General features: G+C 42.4%; 1 protein-coding gene across 1 annotated transcript in view; it reads right to left on the reverse strand.

Annotated features, from left to right (window-relative positions):
- Nucleotides 1-2394: 2394 nt before the first annotated feature.
- The window catches only part of MAP1B (microtubule associated protein 1B), a 235509-nt gene continuing 220090 nt past the window's right edge, over nt 2395-17813 (reverse strand). Inside the window, 5 exon segments of the mRNA XM_030193303.1 lie at nt 2395-5730; nt 5732-5846; nt 6571-6686; nt 6688-6797; nt 15101-15105. Coding sequence (XP_030049163.1) covers nt 5698-5730; nt 5732-5846; nt 6571-6686; nt 6688-6797; nt 15101-15105 — 379 coding nt within the window. The 3' untranslated portion in view covers nt 2395-5697.

Here is a 17813-nt window from a genome sequence, read left to right on the forward strand (position 1 = left end):
ATTGCAGTCAAAAAGCCGTAACTATGAATTCATAACCTTTATGGAAAGTGGGTTCTTTATCCTGCTAATGAGTTTAATCAATAGCAGAATGTTTGCTAGGTATCTGTGCAGTTCCACCTTCCAGTCAACACATGTACAGTACATGGTACATGCTAAAGTCTGATAACCTGATTAGGAGTCTGGTTCAACATTAATTTTTTTTCATCTATTAAAATGTATTTTGAGTGATCTGCTATTGTATTCCTGCCCTTTTTTGCTTCCAGCTCAGTTGAATAGCTTCTTCTGCTGAGCCTTCATCTGCAAACCTGCAACAATTCAGGGTTTTATCCCAATCTCTAATCTTCTTGCCCTTATTTGGCTCAGTCATTTCAGTGACAATCCTAGGCCCAGGGTTGGAGTACACAGAGCCCTTCAGAACCTGGCACACTGGCATTCTCAGTTTGGCAAACAAGTGCTACCATTATGCAAAGACTAGGACTCCTTAACCCACAGGCTCTAACTGGTACCTCCACATATGCCCAAACTCTAGCCAGCACAGGGAGCTGGTCAGCCGCAGAAATTGTACCCAGATGTCCTCCATGACAGTCCAGAATTTTCTCCTATTTTGAGTCTATAATATGGCCAGCCCATACCTAGCTGTCTTGTATTTCTGATCATTTTAGTTCCTGCTTCCTGACTGGTCCAGCTGGAACCAGTTCAGGGCTGCCCTGAGCATTTCTGTTCTGCCTCTGAGCTTGTTTCCTGTTGCTTCAGTGTTGTTCTTGTTCAGTTTAAATAAATTTATTTAAAAAAAACTGAAAATTTATAAAAACAAACAGAATGAAAAAAAAAACTGGCAATGAAACAGGAAACTATACAAATGAAAATTGTTGACTGCACATTCTTAATAATTGTACATAGAAGGTGTCAAAACTGCATGTAAACAACCTAAATAGCTGCATTTACATGAACATGTGTGCAAAAATGCCAATATTCTGGATACACGCTAGTCTGTAGAATAGCACCGAAATGAAACGTTGCATAGATTGAAGGTGGGCATTCATAGGGGTGGAATTTAGGCAGATCATCAGCAGCATGCAAGAACCCTATAATCTATGCATATTCTTTAGTGATCTAAGAGTGATTATTGACTGGAATAAGCAATTGTGCCCAGAATATGAGTGCATCAGGGCCGCCGAGAGACTGAACTGGGCCCAGGACAGGGCCTCTGCCCCCCCCCCCCCCGATTGTCGCCACTGCCGCTCCTCCAATCGTCATCCGCTGTTGCCCCCTCCTACCACGATCATCGCCGCTGCCGCAATTCAAATACCTTGGCTTGCGGGGATCCCGAGGTCCCGCCAGCAGAAGACATCTTCCTCCAGTGCCGACTCTTCACTCTGCCAATTGCCTGCCCCTGTGGCTGCTTTTTCTCTCAGGGCTTGCTTGGTTTCAAAACAGAGCATGTGCCCCTGAGAGGAAAAGCAGCCGCTCAGCAAGCAATGGGCAGAAGAGCAGCGCTGGAGGAAGACTTACAGTGTCTGCTCCTCCGGGTCCTCCACAGCCTCCAAGGGGGGCCCAGCACCGTAGTTTTTTCTCTCCTGCTCCTGTTGAGTGATCTTCTCAGGTCCCATCAGGAGCAGGAGAGAGAGTCAGAGAGACCTCGGTGCCAGGCCCCCCTTGGAGGCCCGGCCCTGGGGAATTTTGCCCCCCATGTCCTCCGCCTCGATGGCCCTGCAATGCATTCTTGGCATGTTACAGTGGTATTCTATATAGAAAATCAGGCACCTACTTTTCTTTAGAGCAGAAGTTTTCAACCCAGTCCTCAAGGCACACCCAGCCAGTTGGGGTTTTTAGGATATCCCCATTGAATCCCGACTGGCTAGGTGTGCCCCAAGGACTGGGATGAAAACCTCTACATTAGGGCACAGTTTCCCAAGTCCGGTCCTGGAGTTCTCCTTGCCAGTCAGGTTTTCAGGATATCCACAATGAATATGCACAAAAGAGATTTGCATATAATGGAGGCAGTGTATGCAAATCAAGTTTGGGTGAATCTCTTCATTAAATCCCAATAAATAAATATTCATTGTGGATATCCTGAAAACCTGACTGGCAAGGGGTAATCCAGAATTGGACTTGGGAAACACTGCTTTAGAGCTGCAGCGTACTGGGGGGGGGGGGGCAGTGGGGGCAGTCCGCCCAGGGTGCACACTGCAAGGGGGTTGCAGGGAGCAGCCGTGTGGCTGTCGGCTCTACCAGTTCCCTGCTCCCTCTGATGTTACTTCCTGTTCCGGGGCAGATGGAGCAGGGGAACCGGCGGAGCCCAAAGCCACGCGGCTGCTCCCAGCACTCCAGGAGGTAAGAGCAATGCACCCGGGGGGGGGGGGGGGGGGTGTGTGCAGCGGCGATCCGCTCCCGGTGACAAGCAACCTAGGAACACCACTGCTTTAGATAATAGATTCCAAGCAGGTACATTGGAGTTGCCCCAGTGTAGGTGCTCCTATGTAGAATTACCCTCCACATGCGAGCGAAGCTGCTTGTGATGTTATGTCTTTCAGGTTCAGCTTTTAATGGACAGTGCAGAGTGGTGAAAGATCATGCTATCTCCCACATTAGACTTTTCACCGTGTGGTTGATTCCCATGAATTTGATTTTACTGCTCAAGCATAAGGGCAGTCTAAAAATACACCCTCTGCAACCGGTACTAACACACATGAAGTATATGTGAGAGAACCATTTTCTATTTCCAAAGCACAAGCAGGTTACGACTGAATTCCAGTGTGGAAAGCAATGAGGACTGCAGAACAGGACATCATGAACTACAGAATCGACTGGTCATCCTATATCAAAGAATATCCTGTTTCATTATAGGACAAATTAATTCATTTCTGTTTCAATATATTCTGACAGAAGAAAATTGTTTTGGAACGTTAATGCTTATTTGATATGAAAATGTGCCCCCCCTCCCAAAAAAGAAAAAACCGCGCATGGGCTGGATGAAATGGCAGGTAATTCCGTCTTTCTGAAAGGAGAGGTAAAAATATTTCTCCTTTCATCAAAGCCTCGAACTGTTTCTACATACTACTGTAGCAGTAAAATAACTTATGTGGAGAAAGAGCTGATAAAAAGCTGCAAATAAATCAAGCTGGTGTGACCAAGAGAAGAAATTTGTGTTTAACTTTGATGCTTTGTGAATCCAATAGTGGAACTTTGTGCTGACCCACCGTCTAACTACAAAATCTTTGCTAACATATATAACATAAATAAAATAACATTTACAAAAGTCTAAACATTTCACAATGTTGGTGATTCACAGCATTAAATAGTCTAAGTCCATTCTTCAAGAACATTAGAGTTAGCAGTGCAACAAATGACAAAATCAAAAGTTAAAATGACCTGTTGGCCAATGACATCAGCTATATGTATTTCAAATGAAATGAACGTGCCATTCACTGTTTCTAGTGGAAACTACAATTTGATTAGTATGGAATACCACAGTCTTCCATTTGTTCAAAACTACAGGAGGGCAAAAAGCGTCATTCTCAATTGTGATCGTGTACTGCACCCATAATCCTGCTGGGCAGGTTTTAGTGGGTCATGATCACACGGAACCTCAAAGTGCCATTCTTATTTTTACCCTGACTTTTCTGGAATGTTCCGATTCAGTTTCAGGCAGAGATCCAATAAGCCCCCGCCCAGGACTTCAACTTGCATATTGATCTCTTTATCTGCCACCATTAAAAAACGTTATTTAAGGGATGATGCCCTAACTTGCAAATTTAAATATATTGTACTGATGTTTACTCATCCATTCCCAAGACTGAAATTAACATCTAGGATGCACAGTACTGCAAGCCAATTTACAGTGATCTCTTTCTTTTACCATGGGAATAGATATTTATTTGTCTTTAGTAGAACTATAACTACTTTGTTAGTTTGTGTTAGATTTAGCTCACATACTTTGAAGCGCGAGATGGAAATATGAAGCCTATCTATAGCCAAGGCTAGCCAAGCACAGTCTAATTAGCTTTCAATTGCCTGCAAAAGCTGAACATAATTAAGCCCTCCCCCAAGATTCCTGGCAACTAAGATGCCTTTCAGTTAATTTCTGATTCATCAGGGGCTTCTCCCATCAGTGCCTACTAGAAAACTTCTTGCTGAGTCACCAAAGCTTTTCCCAGGCATGGAACAGGCCCAAATACGTCAGGCTTAGTCATAGTCATAATGCAGGCCACAGTCTACATTTATCTAAGGTTTACTTCGCAGGACAACATGCCTCAGTCAGGCTGACAAGGGCTGGTCCAGTGCATTTATCTCTGGCATGTAGCCATGTAGAAAAGGGCTGAATCTAGCCCTTACTAAATCAGACCTTAAATATTATAAATAAATGCACTGGCTTAGTGCCACATTTTGTTGTGTTCAGATCTTCAGAAATAATATAATTTGTCACACATGTATTATCAAATTATTAAAAGAAATTACCTTTATCCAAAATGGAAACCTTTGTGTCCCCTGTAAAACCTTTTGATCAACAAAGTTCACCTATAAAAAAAAATATTCTGTACATTTTTACTCCTAACTCAATGAAAAGAAATTATAGCACATATAACAACGGTAAATGCAGATTCCCTGAAAACCTTTCCAATATATAGCATCTTCCAATACGTTTTTCATTTCTCATGACCTGTGGCACTTCTTTCTTGCTCTTGCGGGTGCAAAAGAAGCTTTTCTGTCACACTTTGTGATGCTTTTAGGTGCACTGGCTGAAGGAGTGTCCAACCAATCGGTTCGGTAGGAGGAGGCGGATTTCACCAATCAGTAAGCCACCACTACCACACATGCAGGCACATACACTCCTTACTGGCCGAAACAATACTCCAGCACAGTTATTTCACACATTTGCCGTCTCACACTAAAAAATAAGTGCACTGAGTGTCTTTGTACATTCAAGTCCACTTTCTAAGGCAAATTGTTCACCGTACGTGCTCCATCCCAACTGCTTTGGTATCTTGCTTCAGTAAATTGATCTCAGTTTGGATGTTCAAGCATGCAGGACTTGTCAATCTGAGAGGACAGAATAGATTTTTACGGGGAACATGCTCAGTCCAACATTTTTTGAACATTAGAAAGCTTGAAACCCATTTGAAAACCTAAAACAATTTGCATGTTCAGTTTATAGCTACTATTACTGCATGTTATTTCTTTATGCACTATAGTTATACTTAAGATTATATTAAAATCTATGTCCATGTTACTAAATCTAGGCGCCATCAAACTAATCCAGACTAATGTAAAATAAAAACCAGCTTGTCATGTAACAGCATAAGCAACCACATCTATTGCTGTCAGTCTAATGGTCTAAATTTCAGATATCGCCCCTTTCCCCTCTCTCCCTCTCTTTTGTCAAGTGCATAATGCTGGCCAAAGTCAGTTGGGTTTTCTAGTGCATGGTTTCTTATCATCCACGCAAAATGACTCTGGATCACTAATCTGTAATGTTGCTGTAATCTGAACGTATTGTGAGAATACTGTTTGCCTTAGCAAAGAACAAAAACCGAAATAGGTGTAAGTGACTTGCATCACCATGAAACAGTATAGCGTTTGGCAGGTATTCAGTGGCTGGGTTAGACTGACTTCATTTTTGTACAAAAGGCATTGTCAAACTGAACGGAAGAATTTCTGGAAATCAAAGTTTGATGTGGTAGGTATATGTTCTTGATTTTACAGTTCAATCTTGCACGCAGGGAAAGATTCATTCTTGCATAACAACCGTGCTGCTGCTGGCTAACACCATGATGTGAGGGTCCTGCTGTTTCTCGTGGGTGTCTTGGTACCAGTCCCTCATCACTTCTGAATCATGGGTTGGATGAGTGTCACCTATGACATGAAACCACAGAAAGAACAGATATCAACTTAGAAATTGCTAATATAAATTTGATGCATTTATGAATGTGTGTATAACTGCTTTGAATTTTACCAAAGCATATGAGAAATCGCTGATGCATCCTTCTTTAGCAATCATCCTTTTTATGAATGCAAATTTATTTCAGAAAAAAAACATCAAAAGTCAAGCAGGCTATGTGATAAAGGTTTAGCAGCTTAGGAGAAGAAAAGGTAGCTATGGAGAGTTTTCCTGCATATCTATCTTTTGAATAAATGTTAATTTTAATATCATGTCATCCTTCTCCTGATGCTAAGAAAATGCAATTGACTTTCACAAACTTGAATATACAATATCAAATTAGTTTTGTCTAATCTTCTTATTTATTTATTGACTGTACCAATTGAATTGAAGTCCATAAGGCATCTCATACATGGTTAGCACGCATAATTTTTAGAGCATGCTAAAAATGCTAGCATTTGTAAAAGACCCTAAATATCTGGGAGAGCATACTGGCAGTAACAGAAAATCAAAAGAAGCCTGTAGTATGGATAGTTTTCAGAGTCAAAATTGTTGTAAATATAATACAAGCTTGGAGTCAAATTAATTTGTAAATCGCACTTCAGTAAGAACTAGATTAGAATTTCTTTTGGTTCTTTCAATGCCTTCCTTCAAAATGCATGATCTGGTACCATGAAAGGAAAATGAGCCCCAGGCTTACCTGCATATTGTTTCCCCACTGTGCCTTCCCTTCCAAAAGACAGTCCAGGACGGCCCTGCTTGGTTCGTTGGCGGCCGCATCATTCCCACTCACCACATAGTAAGAGGACCCTCACCCTTTTAAAAAACTCTATATCAACGTTCTTGCAGTTACTGTGATTGGGAATATAAACCAGGTCCAAATACACAGGAGGTCCCGGAGGTACAGCTGTTGATTTTGCTGGTTATTAGTGCCACTCCCTTGGAATAAAAAATAAGCACATTAACTAGGTTCATTTTCCCACCGCGATGAACTTAGTTTACTGTTATGGTAATACTGCTCTTTACCCACATTCTTAAGAAAAAAAGTTGCTAATGACCACAGAAGCCTGCACCTAATGCAATAAAAATTAAACATTATAAAGCAGAGCTAAGACGATGCAACTGATTCAAATCTTGTGCACACCTGCATATTTGTTCTTTGTGGGGCCTCTGTTTCCTAGAAAACACAGTCCCCCCGACATTCAAAACCATTTTGGCCAGAAACGGCACCTGGTGGTTAATGGCACTTAACCAGTTATCCGGCATATTCAGTGGGGATAGCCAGTTATCCCTCACTGAATATCCCAGGTTAGGGCCTAGGAGATAAACCGGCTATATATATTCAATTCATATCCAGCTATTGTAAGCAGCCACATTAGGCCACTTAAATAGCTGGTATTCCTTAGCTGGTTTAAAGATAACCGGCTATCTTTGAATATCGACTTAGCCGGTTACATTTATACCGGCTAAAAATAACCAGATATTCAATGCCAGTCACCAGAATGGCTCGGCATTGAATATCCGGCTGACCACCGATCATAAGAGTTAGCCGGACTCCCTCTCACAGTCTGAATATCGGAACCAGTATCACGCAGTACGATTGGCTGATTTAACTTTTAACAACTTAAGGGTCTGTTTGCTAAGCATTTTCCCAATAGACACAAACTCCCGAATTCTATAAATGGTGCTAAACAATTGCGCACCCAATTTAATTGAATAACAAGCCAATTAGCACTGATAATTAGGCCCTAACAATCAATTATCGGTGCTAATGGGCATTAATTACAATTACGGGCATAAATTTATGTAGGTGGATTTGCACGTAAATCCAAAAAAGGGGGTGTGGCTGTGGGATGGCCATGGGCAGATTCGGGGCAGTCCCATAGTTTGAGTGCTGTTAGAGAATAAGGGGAACTGTATCTAATTTAGGTGTGGGGATTTACACTAGGGTTTCGTTGTTGTAAACGGTCACGCCTAAACATAGTCGCAGTTCCTGATGCTAAGCGCTTTTCTATACACAGTACATAACTTGAGCACTGTTTATAGAATAGCGCTGTGATTTTTTTGGGGGGTGCCGACTTTTTAGGCACCATTTGTTGAATTTAAAAGCTCAGAACAGGAGAAAATCTTAAACAGACCCCTAAATTCTTATGCATAGTTGACCTTGTATTATACACTTTACAATAAGGCAACTACTAAAGTTAGATTGTTATTCATACATATTTTATTGCTGATATCATGATAGGTACTGTAGATCAATGTTGAAACACCTTTTCTCCTATATCTGTGGAAGAAGTTAGGTCCCTGTTGTGAAAGCTATCTCACTCTCATTGTCTATTGGATAATTGTCCGTGCTGGCGTTGGCACGTGTTTTTCAAGTGCGCCGAGGCCCCCTTTTACTGCAGCGGGTAAAAGGCAGGTTTTCTTTTTTTCAAGAAACGGCCAAGCGGCAAGTGAACCACTTGCCGCATGGCCATTCAGGAGGGAGCACTTCCCACCACAAGGGGCTCCCGCACTAACCCGGCAATAACCAGGCAATGCGTGGCAATACCCGATTACCACTGGGTACACACCGGTGCTACAAAAAACCTTGAAATATTTTTGTAGCGCCAGAAATGGCACGTGCTGGAGGAAGGGAACTACTGCCGGGCTGCTGTGGTAGCTTGGCGGTACCTCCCTTGTAGCAAGTGGTAAGCCCGCGTTGGGCTTACTGTCACCCTCGTAAAAGGGTCCCTTAGCTATAAGTGATTTGTTAAGGCTGGGCTCTTTGCATCTGATATGGACCAGATTGTGTTGACTCCAATACCTAAGGCAACTGGTTTGCATTTATCACAGCCCGCTAGTTTTCATCCAGTTGATAGCACACCATTTGTTTCATAAAAGTAAATGAGTCGTATGTTAGTAGATGGTTTGCTGAGTATTTGGAAAGGTTTTCGTGTTTACACTTTTCACAGTTTGACTTTATGCATATTATAGTACTTATATTAATATTAACTTCGCCTATTAAAAGAGTTGTGTTTAGGTAGGCAGACTATTTTGCTTCAGTTGGTAATACTGCGGCTTTTGATGCCGTGGATCATGATTTGTTGCTGGAAAGACTGAGTGAGATTGGTCTAGTGGATTCAGTTTTTAATTGGTTCCCGGAGTTTTTAATTAATCGAAGCTGTGTCCGGAAAAAATAATTCAGCCTCTCAATTTTGGTCTTCTGGATGTGGAGTGCCCCAGGGATCTCCACTATATCCTCTGCTTTTTAACTTATGCCATCTTTAGGTTCTATTAAGTTGAAAGCAGATGAGTTGTTACTTTCTTACGCTGATGATATTTTAATGCTAATATCTATACTTGATGATTTTAGGTGATAGTAAATTAATGTTCCTAACATCATTGTACTTCCGTCCGGCAAACCTCTTCTGTTGAGGATAAATCTCAAATCTGGGGGAGGGGGCATTATTTAGTCATCCTTAACTATAGAGCCTCAAATAAACCATCTTTGGCAAAAGACTTTTTGTTTTGAATGAGACAATTACATCTTATAAGACCTTATTTTGATCAAGTTTCTTTTGCTTTATTGGTTCAGATGTTGATCTTGTCTTATTTAGATTATTCAAGCAATCAACCCTCTCAATTGCTATAATATAGGATTATAAAGGAGGAAAAGACTTCAGAAGCTCAACCTTTTTTGTTAATTGAAAGATTAACTATATATGGTTGACGCCTACTATATCCATTATTCAAGGACTTGCCCTGTATTTTTCAAATGGATATTAGGCCAGCTCCTCATCAGTCAAAAACCTCCTGAAAATTCTTACAGACTTGTCAATATCTAATAATTGGCTGCACTTATCTGAGCTTTGTGGCATAAATCTGGCTGGGGACGCTCTACAGCAAGCTTCTGTTTCGCTAATTGCTTCTTTAGGAGCGATGTCCACCGCCTTTCTAATTTGCTCTGAAAAGACATATCCATTTGTAAGCATTGAGAGACCTAGGGAAGTGATTACAGGGTAAGGATTCACCTATAAGGACTCACTTACCTTATAGTCTTCAGCCTGACTCTTTATTGGAATTGGACTGAGAAAATGGCTGCCTGTTTTAAAACTCACGGATTCGAGTCCCTCCCCCTAAAGGGGTGGATTCTATTTCTTAAAGGTACAGGGACTTGCCTTGAATTTAAAGGAAAGCACTCCATTCTATTCTGCTATTCAGACCAATGGGAGTTAAAGAGTTTAATTTATGTATCCATCTTTGCTCTATTTGAGGGCAAGTCCTTGATAATGGATATAGTAGCATCAAACCATATATAGTTAATCTTTCAATTAACAAAAAAGGTTTGAGCTTCTGAAGTCTTTTCCTCCTTTATAATCCTATATTATAGCAATTGAGAGGGTTGATTGCTTGATTCAATATATAATGGTAGTTTACCAGCAGTTTTCCATCGGTTATCTTATTTAATCACATATTTAGATTATTGTAATGTGTTGTACTTGGGTTATCCTCAAAGTTGTTGAATAAGTTACAACTTATTCAGAATACTTCAGCTCAATTGATTTATAAGATCAAGAACTTTGATAGTGTTTCATCATGTATGGCAGCGTTGCACTGGCTTCCAATACTTAAGAATTCTTTTTAAGTCAGCATGATTAGTGGTTTCAGACACTCTATGGGCTCACGTCAGAATTACTGTTTAGTTTATTGAATATTTTTCTGATTAGTTATTTGACTTGTTTGCAAGTTTTATTAGTATTTCACCCCCTAGTTTTAGGGTTGTTCTTTTTTTTTTTAACCAAGTTTTAGTTCATAACATTGACATTCGTATACACAGACAGTAATCCAATCATACTTTAAACTTATAAATAATCCTCCTAACTTATCTCAGACTGGAATAGAATTTTGGCCACAGCTTTATTAAACATTTAAAATCACTTACATTAAATAAATTATTGAACCAATACAAATTATTACAATAGTATATTTGCATCCAGAGCAGCTTACAATAATTCAGAGCCATTTGGTAGCGAAACTAGCTCCTTTGCCAAAATTTTACCCCCTCTTTTGTCCATGTGACTTTTGCTACCGTTAAGCCACCCGTTCACTAGTGGCGGTGCCACCCATGAATTACCCTTATCCATCAAACCTCATTCCCACACAAGTTATATAAGCAGCAACTGGTGACTCTTATTCTCATGTACCAGGCTGACCTCAAAGTTGCAACCGGGAACAGTGCGGCCCCGCGATCTTTTTCACTGTTTTTGCCGCCATTGCTGAAACAGCAGCAGTAGTGGTGGCCATGGCAGGAGGGTATTGTGTGGGAGTGAGGAGGGCCTGGTACACCAGTGGCAGTGGGGGGTGTCCAGTGGGGGGGGGGGGGGGAGAGATGGAGTTGTGTTGGGGGGGGGGCTGAAAAAAAGCCAGACACTGGATGGAGGGGGAGGGGGACAGGGTGCTGGATGGAAAATGGAGGGGGAGGGGGGGACAGATGCTGGAAGGAGGGAGAGGAGAGATGGGGACAGACATTGGATGGAAATGAGGAGAGAAGTGGCAGATGCTAGAAGTAGGGAGAAGAGGAGGGTCAGAGGCTGGATGAGGGTAGAGAGGGGGTCAGATGCTGGATGGAAAGGAAGAGAAGGGAGAAGAGGTAGATAATGGATATAAGGAAAAGAGGAGGGCCAGACACTGGATGTAGGGAGAAGTGGAGGGCCAGATGCTGGATGAGAGGGAGAGAGGGGACAGATGTCAAATGGAAAGATGGAGATGAAGGACAGACACTGGATGAGGGGAATAGAGGGGATAGATGCCAGATGGAAGGGAGAGAGAGGATGCAGATGTTGGATGAAACAGGGGAGAGAGAGGGGCCTGAGTGGATGGAAGTGAGGAGAGAGAGGAGAGAGGGGCTAGGTGCTGGTAGAGGAGGAGAAAAAGAGGAGAGACTCTGGATGGAATGAGGAGAGAGAAGGGTCAGATGCTGGACTGAAAGTGGGGAGAGAGGGGTCAGATGCTGAACTGAAAGTGGGGAAGAGGGGGCAGATGCTGGATGAAAAGGGGGGGATAGAGGAAGCAGATGCTGGATGGAAAGAGGGGGGAGAGAGAAGGGCAGACGCTGGTGAGAGTTGAGAACAGATCAAGAAAAGAAGAAACAAGAGACTGGGACCAACACAATTAGAAAAAGTAAACGGCCAACAATGGTAGGAAAAAAGTAATTTTATTTTAGTTAGGATAAAGTAGTGGGTAGCTGTGTTAATAAATACAGAAAATGGAAATAAGGTGATAACTTAGTCCAATTAAAATACATTTTTGATTAATGTTTGGAGACCCATCCCTCCTTTCTCATGTCACAAAAGAATACCTTAACAGCAGTATACTGTCCTGACCTGAGGAAAGAGGTTTTTGGACTCTGAAAGCTATTGAAAAATGTATTTAGTCCAATAAAATGGTATCATCATACCTTCCATTTTTTGTTTTATTTGTATTTATTAACCTATAGTATAGTGATTGAAATATGTCAGTTTTGAAATTTGCATCTGCTATTGAGACCCATGAGACTACCACAAGAAGTCTCAGCCACATTTTGAAAACACGGTGGCGCTGGTGGGTGGGGAATAGTGGCAGCACAGTGGGCAAAAAAGAACATGCTCACCTCCACAGAGGAAACTAGACCACCAGTGTCCTTCAGGTAGGACCGGGATGGCGGTGGTGTCAGCTGTGGCAAGTAGGGGGTGTCGGGCAGTGGCTGCGTGGGGGCCCCAGACCACCTCAGTGCCCGGGGCCCAGACCACTCAGTCCACCCTGGCTTGTTATATAAAGGTGATTGTTAGTGGCCTATTCTCCTGCAAGGGCCTCCTTCCTTCTCCACCAAGCTTGGTTCCTTTGTTTACTTACTTTCATGTCCCTGACTATTTCTACTATCTTGTCCTGAATAGTCAGCTAGGGTATGACCTGACTCTCCAATCGAGGACTGCCCTCTGTGCCACCTCTGCTACCGATCTCAGGCTCTGTTCTTATTGGTTCTTCTTTCTCTCTCCCCTGGGCATGTGGGTACTCGACCCCTCTGCACCATGAGCCAGACATTCTCCATCTTGCCTTGGATGGCACATTTTCCGTCTCCCCTGAAGAACACTTTTGTCGTTTTACCTTATTCATTCTTTCTCTCAAGATATTGAGCAAACCCAGCACCCCATCTCTGAACTGCCTTTCATCTACCTGACCTCTCTCCCACCTCTGCAATAAAGCTTTCTTTCTGCAGATTTCCATCTCCACCCACCAATACAGCTCTCAGAACTACGAAGTCTCTTGCCTTGGGGCATTAACTTCTGAGTATCTACTGAGTAAATTAGCTACATTTATTCAATAAAAGTAAATTTCAGAAAAAGAAAAGAGGCTTCTGGTGTGTGGCTGATGTGTTGAGGTTATACTTCTTGGATATTAAAGCTTTAAGGAGATTAGGCTTTAAGAGGCCGTGACAGCACTTGAATAATGGATTTCTAAGTAACAGTCTGCCCTGCATCATCATAAACCACATGTATACTTATGGAAACCTTGGAAACACCAACATTTTTAAATGAACGTGCATTATCTCACAACTTAAAACTTTAAACCATTATAGTAGACTTGAGTCTGGTCAACCTCTTACACACATCACAGTATCCTGGAAAATAAGTACTGCAGTGGCACATATCTCTAAACTTTACTTTATAACAAATATAAAATGCCTTATTAAACTGTATTAATAAAATAAGTCTTCTTGTCCCTTCCTCGGTTCCACTGGTTTCTCTCATTTCTGAAGCTGATATTCACCAGTGTTCCTTCCACCCCCTTTTCCTTATGAAGGCGAGACAAATAAAGGATTCTCTGCCAAATTACACTGTGAAGTAACACTAAGAGGGGCATAATCGAACGGGGCGCCCAAGTTTTCATGAGGGCATCCTCGCAGGATGGCCCCGCGAAGGGGCGGGGAAACCTGGTATTATCGAAACAAGATGGGCGTCCATCTCTCGTTTCGATAATACAGTCGGGGACGCCCAAATCTCAATGTTTAGATCGACCTTAGAGATGGTCGTCCCCAGTTTTTCAGCCATAATGGAAACCGAGGACACCCATCTCAAAAATGACCAAATCCAAGCCTTTGGTCATGGGAGGAGCCAGAATTCGTAGTGCACTGGTTCCCCTGACATGCCAGGACACCAACCGGGCACCCTAGGGGGCCAAGCAGTGGACTTCACAAATTGCTCCCAGGTGCATAGCTCCCTTCCTTGGGTGCTGACCCCCCACACCCCCACTCCCTACAACTGTACAATACTACCATAGCCCTAAGGGGTGAAGGGGGGCACCTACATGTGGGTACAGTGGGTTTCGGGTGGGTTTTGGAGGGCTCATATTTTACCACCACAAGTGTAACAGGTAGGGGGGATGGGCCGGGTCCTGCCTGCCTGAAGTGCACTGCACCCACGAAAACTGCTCCAGGGACCTGCATACTGCGTCATGGCGCTGGGTATGACATTTGAGGGTGGCATATAGGCTGGCAAAACAAAATTTTAAAGTTTTTTTTTAGGGTGGGAGGGGGTTGGTGACCACTGGGGGAGGAAGGGGAGGTCATCCCCGATACCCTCCGGTGGTCATCTGGTCAGTTCGGGCACCTTTTCATGGATTGGTCGCAAGAAAAAATGGACCAAGTAAAGTCGGCCAAGTGCTCGTCAGGGATGGCCTGCTTTTTCCATTACCGACCGAGGATGCCCATCTCTTAATCACGCCCCCAGTCCCGCCTTCGCTACAGTGCTGACACCCCCCCCCCCCCCATGAACTTTGGTCGTCCCCGTGACGGGAAGCAGTTGAGGACAACCCAAATCGGCTTTTGATTATGCCAATTTGGGCGACCCTACTACTACTTACTACTACTTATCATTTCTAAGCGCTACTAGATGTACGCAGCGCTGTACACTTGAACATGAAGAGACAGTCCCTGCTCGATGGAGCTTACAATCTAATTAGGACAGACAGAACAAATAAGGGATAAGGACAAAGAGTAGCAAGATTCCGTGCAGAATCCTAAAGAGTAGCAAGATTCCGGAATCCCATAGTAGCAAGATTCTGTGCAGAATCCCAAAGAGATCCTGAGAGAAGGACGCCCATCTCCCGATTGTGTCGGAAGATGGGTGCCCTTCTCTTTCAAAAATAAGCCTGTTAAGCTTGCAAAGAAGTTACTTAGAGCCTAGGTAGCAAGCTTAATAGCACCAGTTCTGAAAACACAAATACTGATAACTGTACCTTTAAAATGGCAGCAGTGAATATACAGAATCGCAATATACTTCCTATTGGAAAAAACAGACAAGTCAGACTCCTATGACTCCACACACAAATTACATGCCAGCAGAATCTCTCACTTTGATCACTCACAGAGCATAGACCAATCTTCACCAATTACAGAATAAAGGACCAAAATTAGAAAAGGAAACACTGAGAAATCACAATCTCTGTAGCAGTAAAGCACAGGAGAAATAAAATGAAAGGGATTACCTACTGTAGGGAGCAAAATACAAGATCACTTTCTACCCCAAAATAAAACCCAAAAACAAATTCTCTGGATACCCATGAAAAGTTAAAATGTTGTGGGACAACAGTGAGCTGTATTTTCAAAACACTTAGATTTACAAAGTTACATGGGGACTCATTTTTGAAAGAGAAAAGCATCGAAAAGGTGGCATAAAGAAGCATTTGGACGTTTTTCTCAAAAAAACATCCAATCAGTATTTTCGAAACCTATTTTTCATATGTTTTTCTATGCTGTTCTTCTGAAGTGCATTTAAATCTCAAGGGGGTATGTTAGGGGCGTGTTAAGGGTGGGATTTGGGCATTCCTAAGACTTGGACATTTTTTCAGGCCATAATGGAAAAAAAAGAAAACTGTCCAGACTCAAAACTAAGATGCTTTAAAGCTAGACCGAATAGGGCACAAAAAGGGTCCTAAATGACCAATACCACTGGAGGGATCAAGGGTTACCCTCCTATACTTAGCCACCTCTATGCCAGCCTCAGATGTTTAAAGTCAGGTCTATTAGAGCAGCATTCTGTCCATGGAATAGTGTAGTGGGTCGATGCAGGTCCCTATTTCCATCTACTTGTCACACTTGTGGTAGACAACTGTGACATACACCAAAGTCACCAAAAACCCTACTGGCACCTACATATAGGTGCCCCCCTTCACCCCTAAGGGCTATTGTAGTGTGTACAGTGGGGGGTAGTGGGTTTTGAGGGCTAAGAGGAACAAGATAAGGGAGGCAAAGGTGAGATGTGTACCTTGGGAGCATTCTAATGAAGTTAACAGAAATGGCCCTCTAGGGTGTCCCATTGCTTTCCTGGGATGGCTGGGGGACCAGTCTACTAAAAATGCTGGCTCCTCCTACATCCCAATGGCATGAATATCTACTTTTTACACTTATTCGTTGTTTTTTTAATGGACTAAAAAAACAAAACACTCAAAACAAAAAAATCTTGTTCAAAAAGTATTACAAAAAAAAAAAAAGATAGACTTTTTCTTTTTCAAAAAATTACCTTCTTTCCTACTTGGATTTTGGATGATTTGTGCAAAACGCCAAAGTCAGACTTAGACGTCATAATCGAAAATGCCCCTCATAATAACCTATGGAACGTTAAGTACTTCTTTAAGTGCTTTGAAAATGAACCCCAGTGTCTCCAGCCAACTTATTAGTGGAACATAACCACAAAAGCATGATATGGTCACATTTTCAATAGGTAATACTAGAGCCCAGCTACAGAACTGGTTATTTTGAGTTAGTCTTCACTGGACCAACTTGCTTTCCTTGTGCCATCACCATCCAGGGGAGATCCGGAATTATAGACCGGTGAGTCTGACGTCGGTGCTGGGGAAAATGGTACAGGCTATTATTAAAAACAAAATTACAGAGCACATCCGAGGACATGGATTACTGAGACCGAGTCAGCATGGCTTTTGTGTGGGGAAATCTTGCCTGACCAATTTACTTCAATTCTTTGAAGGAGTAAACAAACATGTGGACAAAGGGGAGCCGGTTGATATTTTGTATCTGGATTTTCAAAAGGCGTTTGACAAGGTACCTCATGAAAGGCTACAGAGGAAATTGGAGGGTCACGGGATAGGAGGAAACGTCCTATTATGGATTAAAAACTGGTTGAAGAATAGGAAACGAGAGTGGGGTTAAATGGGCAATATTCACAATGGAGAAGGGTAGTTAGTGGGGTTCCTCGGGGGTCTGTGCTAGGACCGCTACTTTTTAATATATTATAAATGATTTAGAGATGGGAGTAACTAGCGAGGTAATTAAATTTGCTGATGACACAAAGTTATTCAAAGTCGTTAACTCGCGACAGGATTGTGAAAAATTACAGAAGGACCTTACGAGACTGGGCGGCTAAATGGCAGATGACGTTTAATGTGAGCAAGTGCAAGGTGATGCATGTGGGAAAAAAGAACCCGAATTATAGCTACGTCATGCAAGGTTCCACGTTAGGAGTTACGGACCAAGAAAGGGATCTGGGTGTCGTCGTCGATAATACACTGAAACCTTCTGCTCAGTGTGCTGCTGCGGCTAGGAAAGCGAATAGAATGTTGGGTATTATAGGAAAGGTATGGAAAACAGGTGTGAAGATGTTATAATGCCGTTATATCGCTCCATGGTGCGACCGCACCTTGAGTATTGTGTTCAATTCTGGTCGCCGCATCTCAAGAAAGATATAGTGGAATTGGAAAAGGTGCAGCGAAGGGCGACTAAAATGATAACGGGGATGGGATGACTTCCCTATGAAGAAAGACTAAAGAGGCTAGGGCTTTTCAGCTTGGAGCAAATAGATGGATATGTCTGAAACATTTAACAAAGCTGAGATTAGCATAAATACCCAACTGAGCATTTAAAAGTCTGTCCTTTAATGATGATGCATGTTCAGAAATCATA

Source organism: Microcaecilia unicolor, chromosome 2 (genome assembly GCF_901765095.1).
Source record: "Microcaecilia unicolor chromosome 2, aMicUni1.1, whole genome shotgun sequence".
NCBI lineage: Eukaryota > Metazoa > Chordata > Amphibia > Gymnophiona > Siphonopidae > Microcaecilia > Microcaecilia unicolor.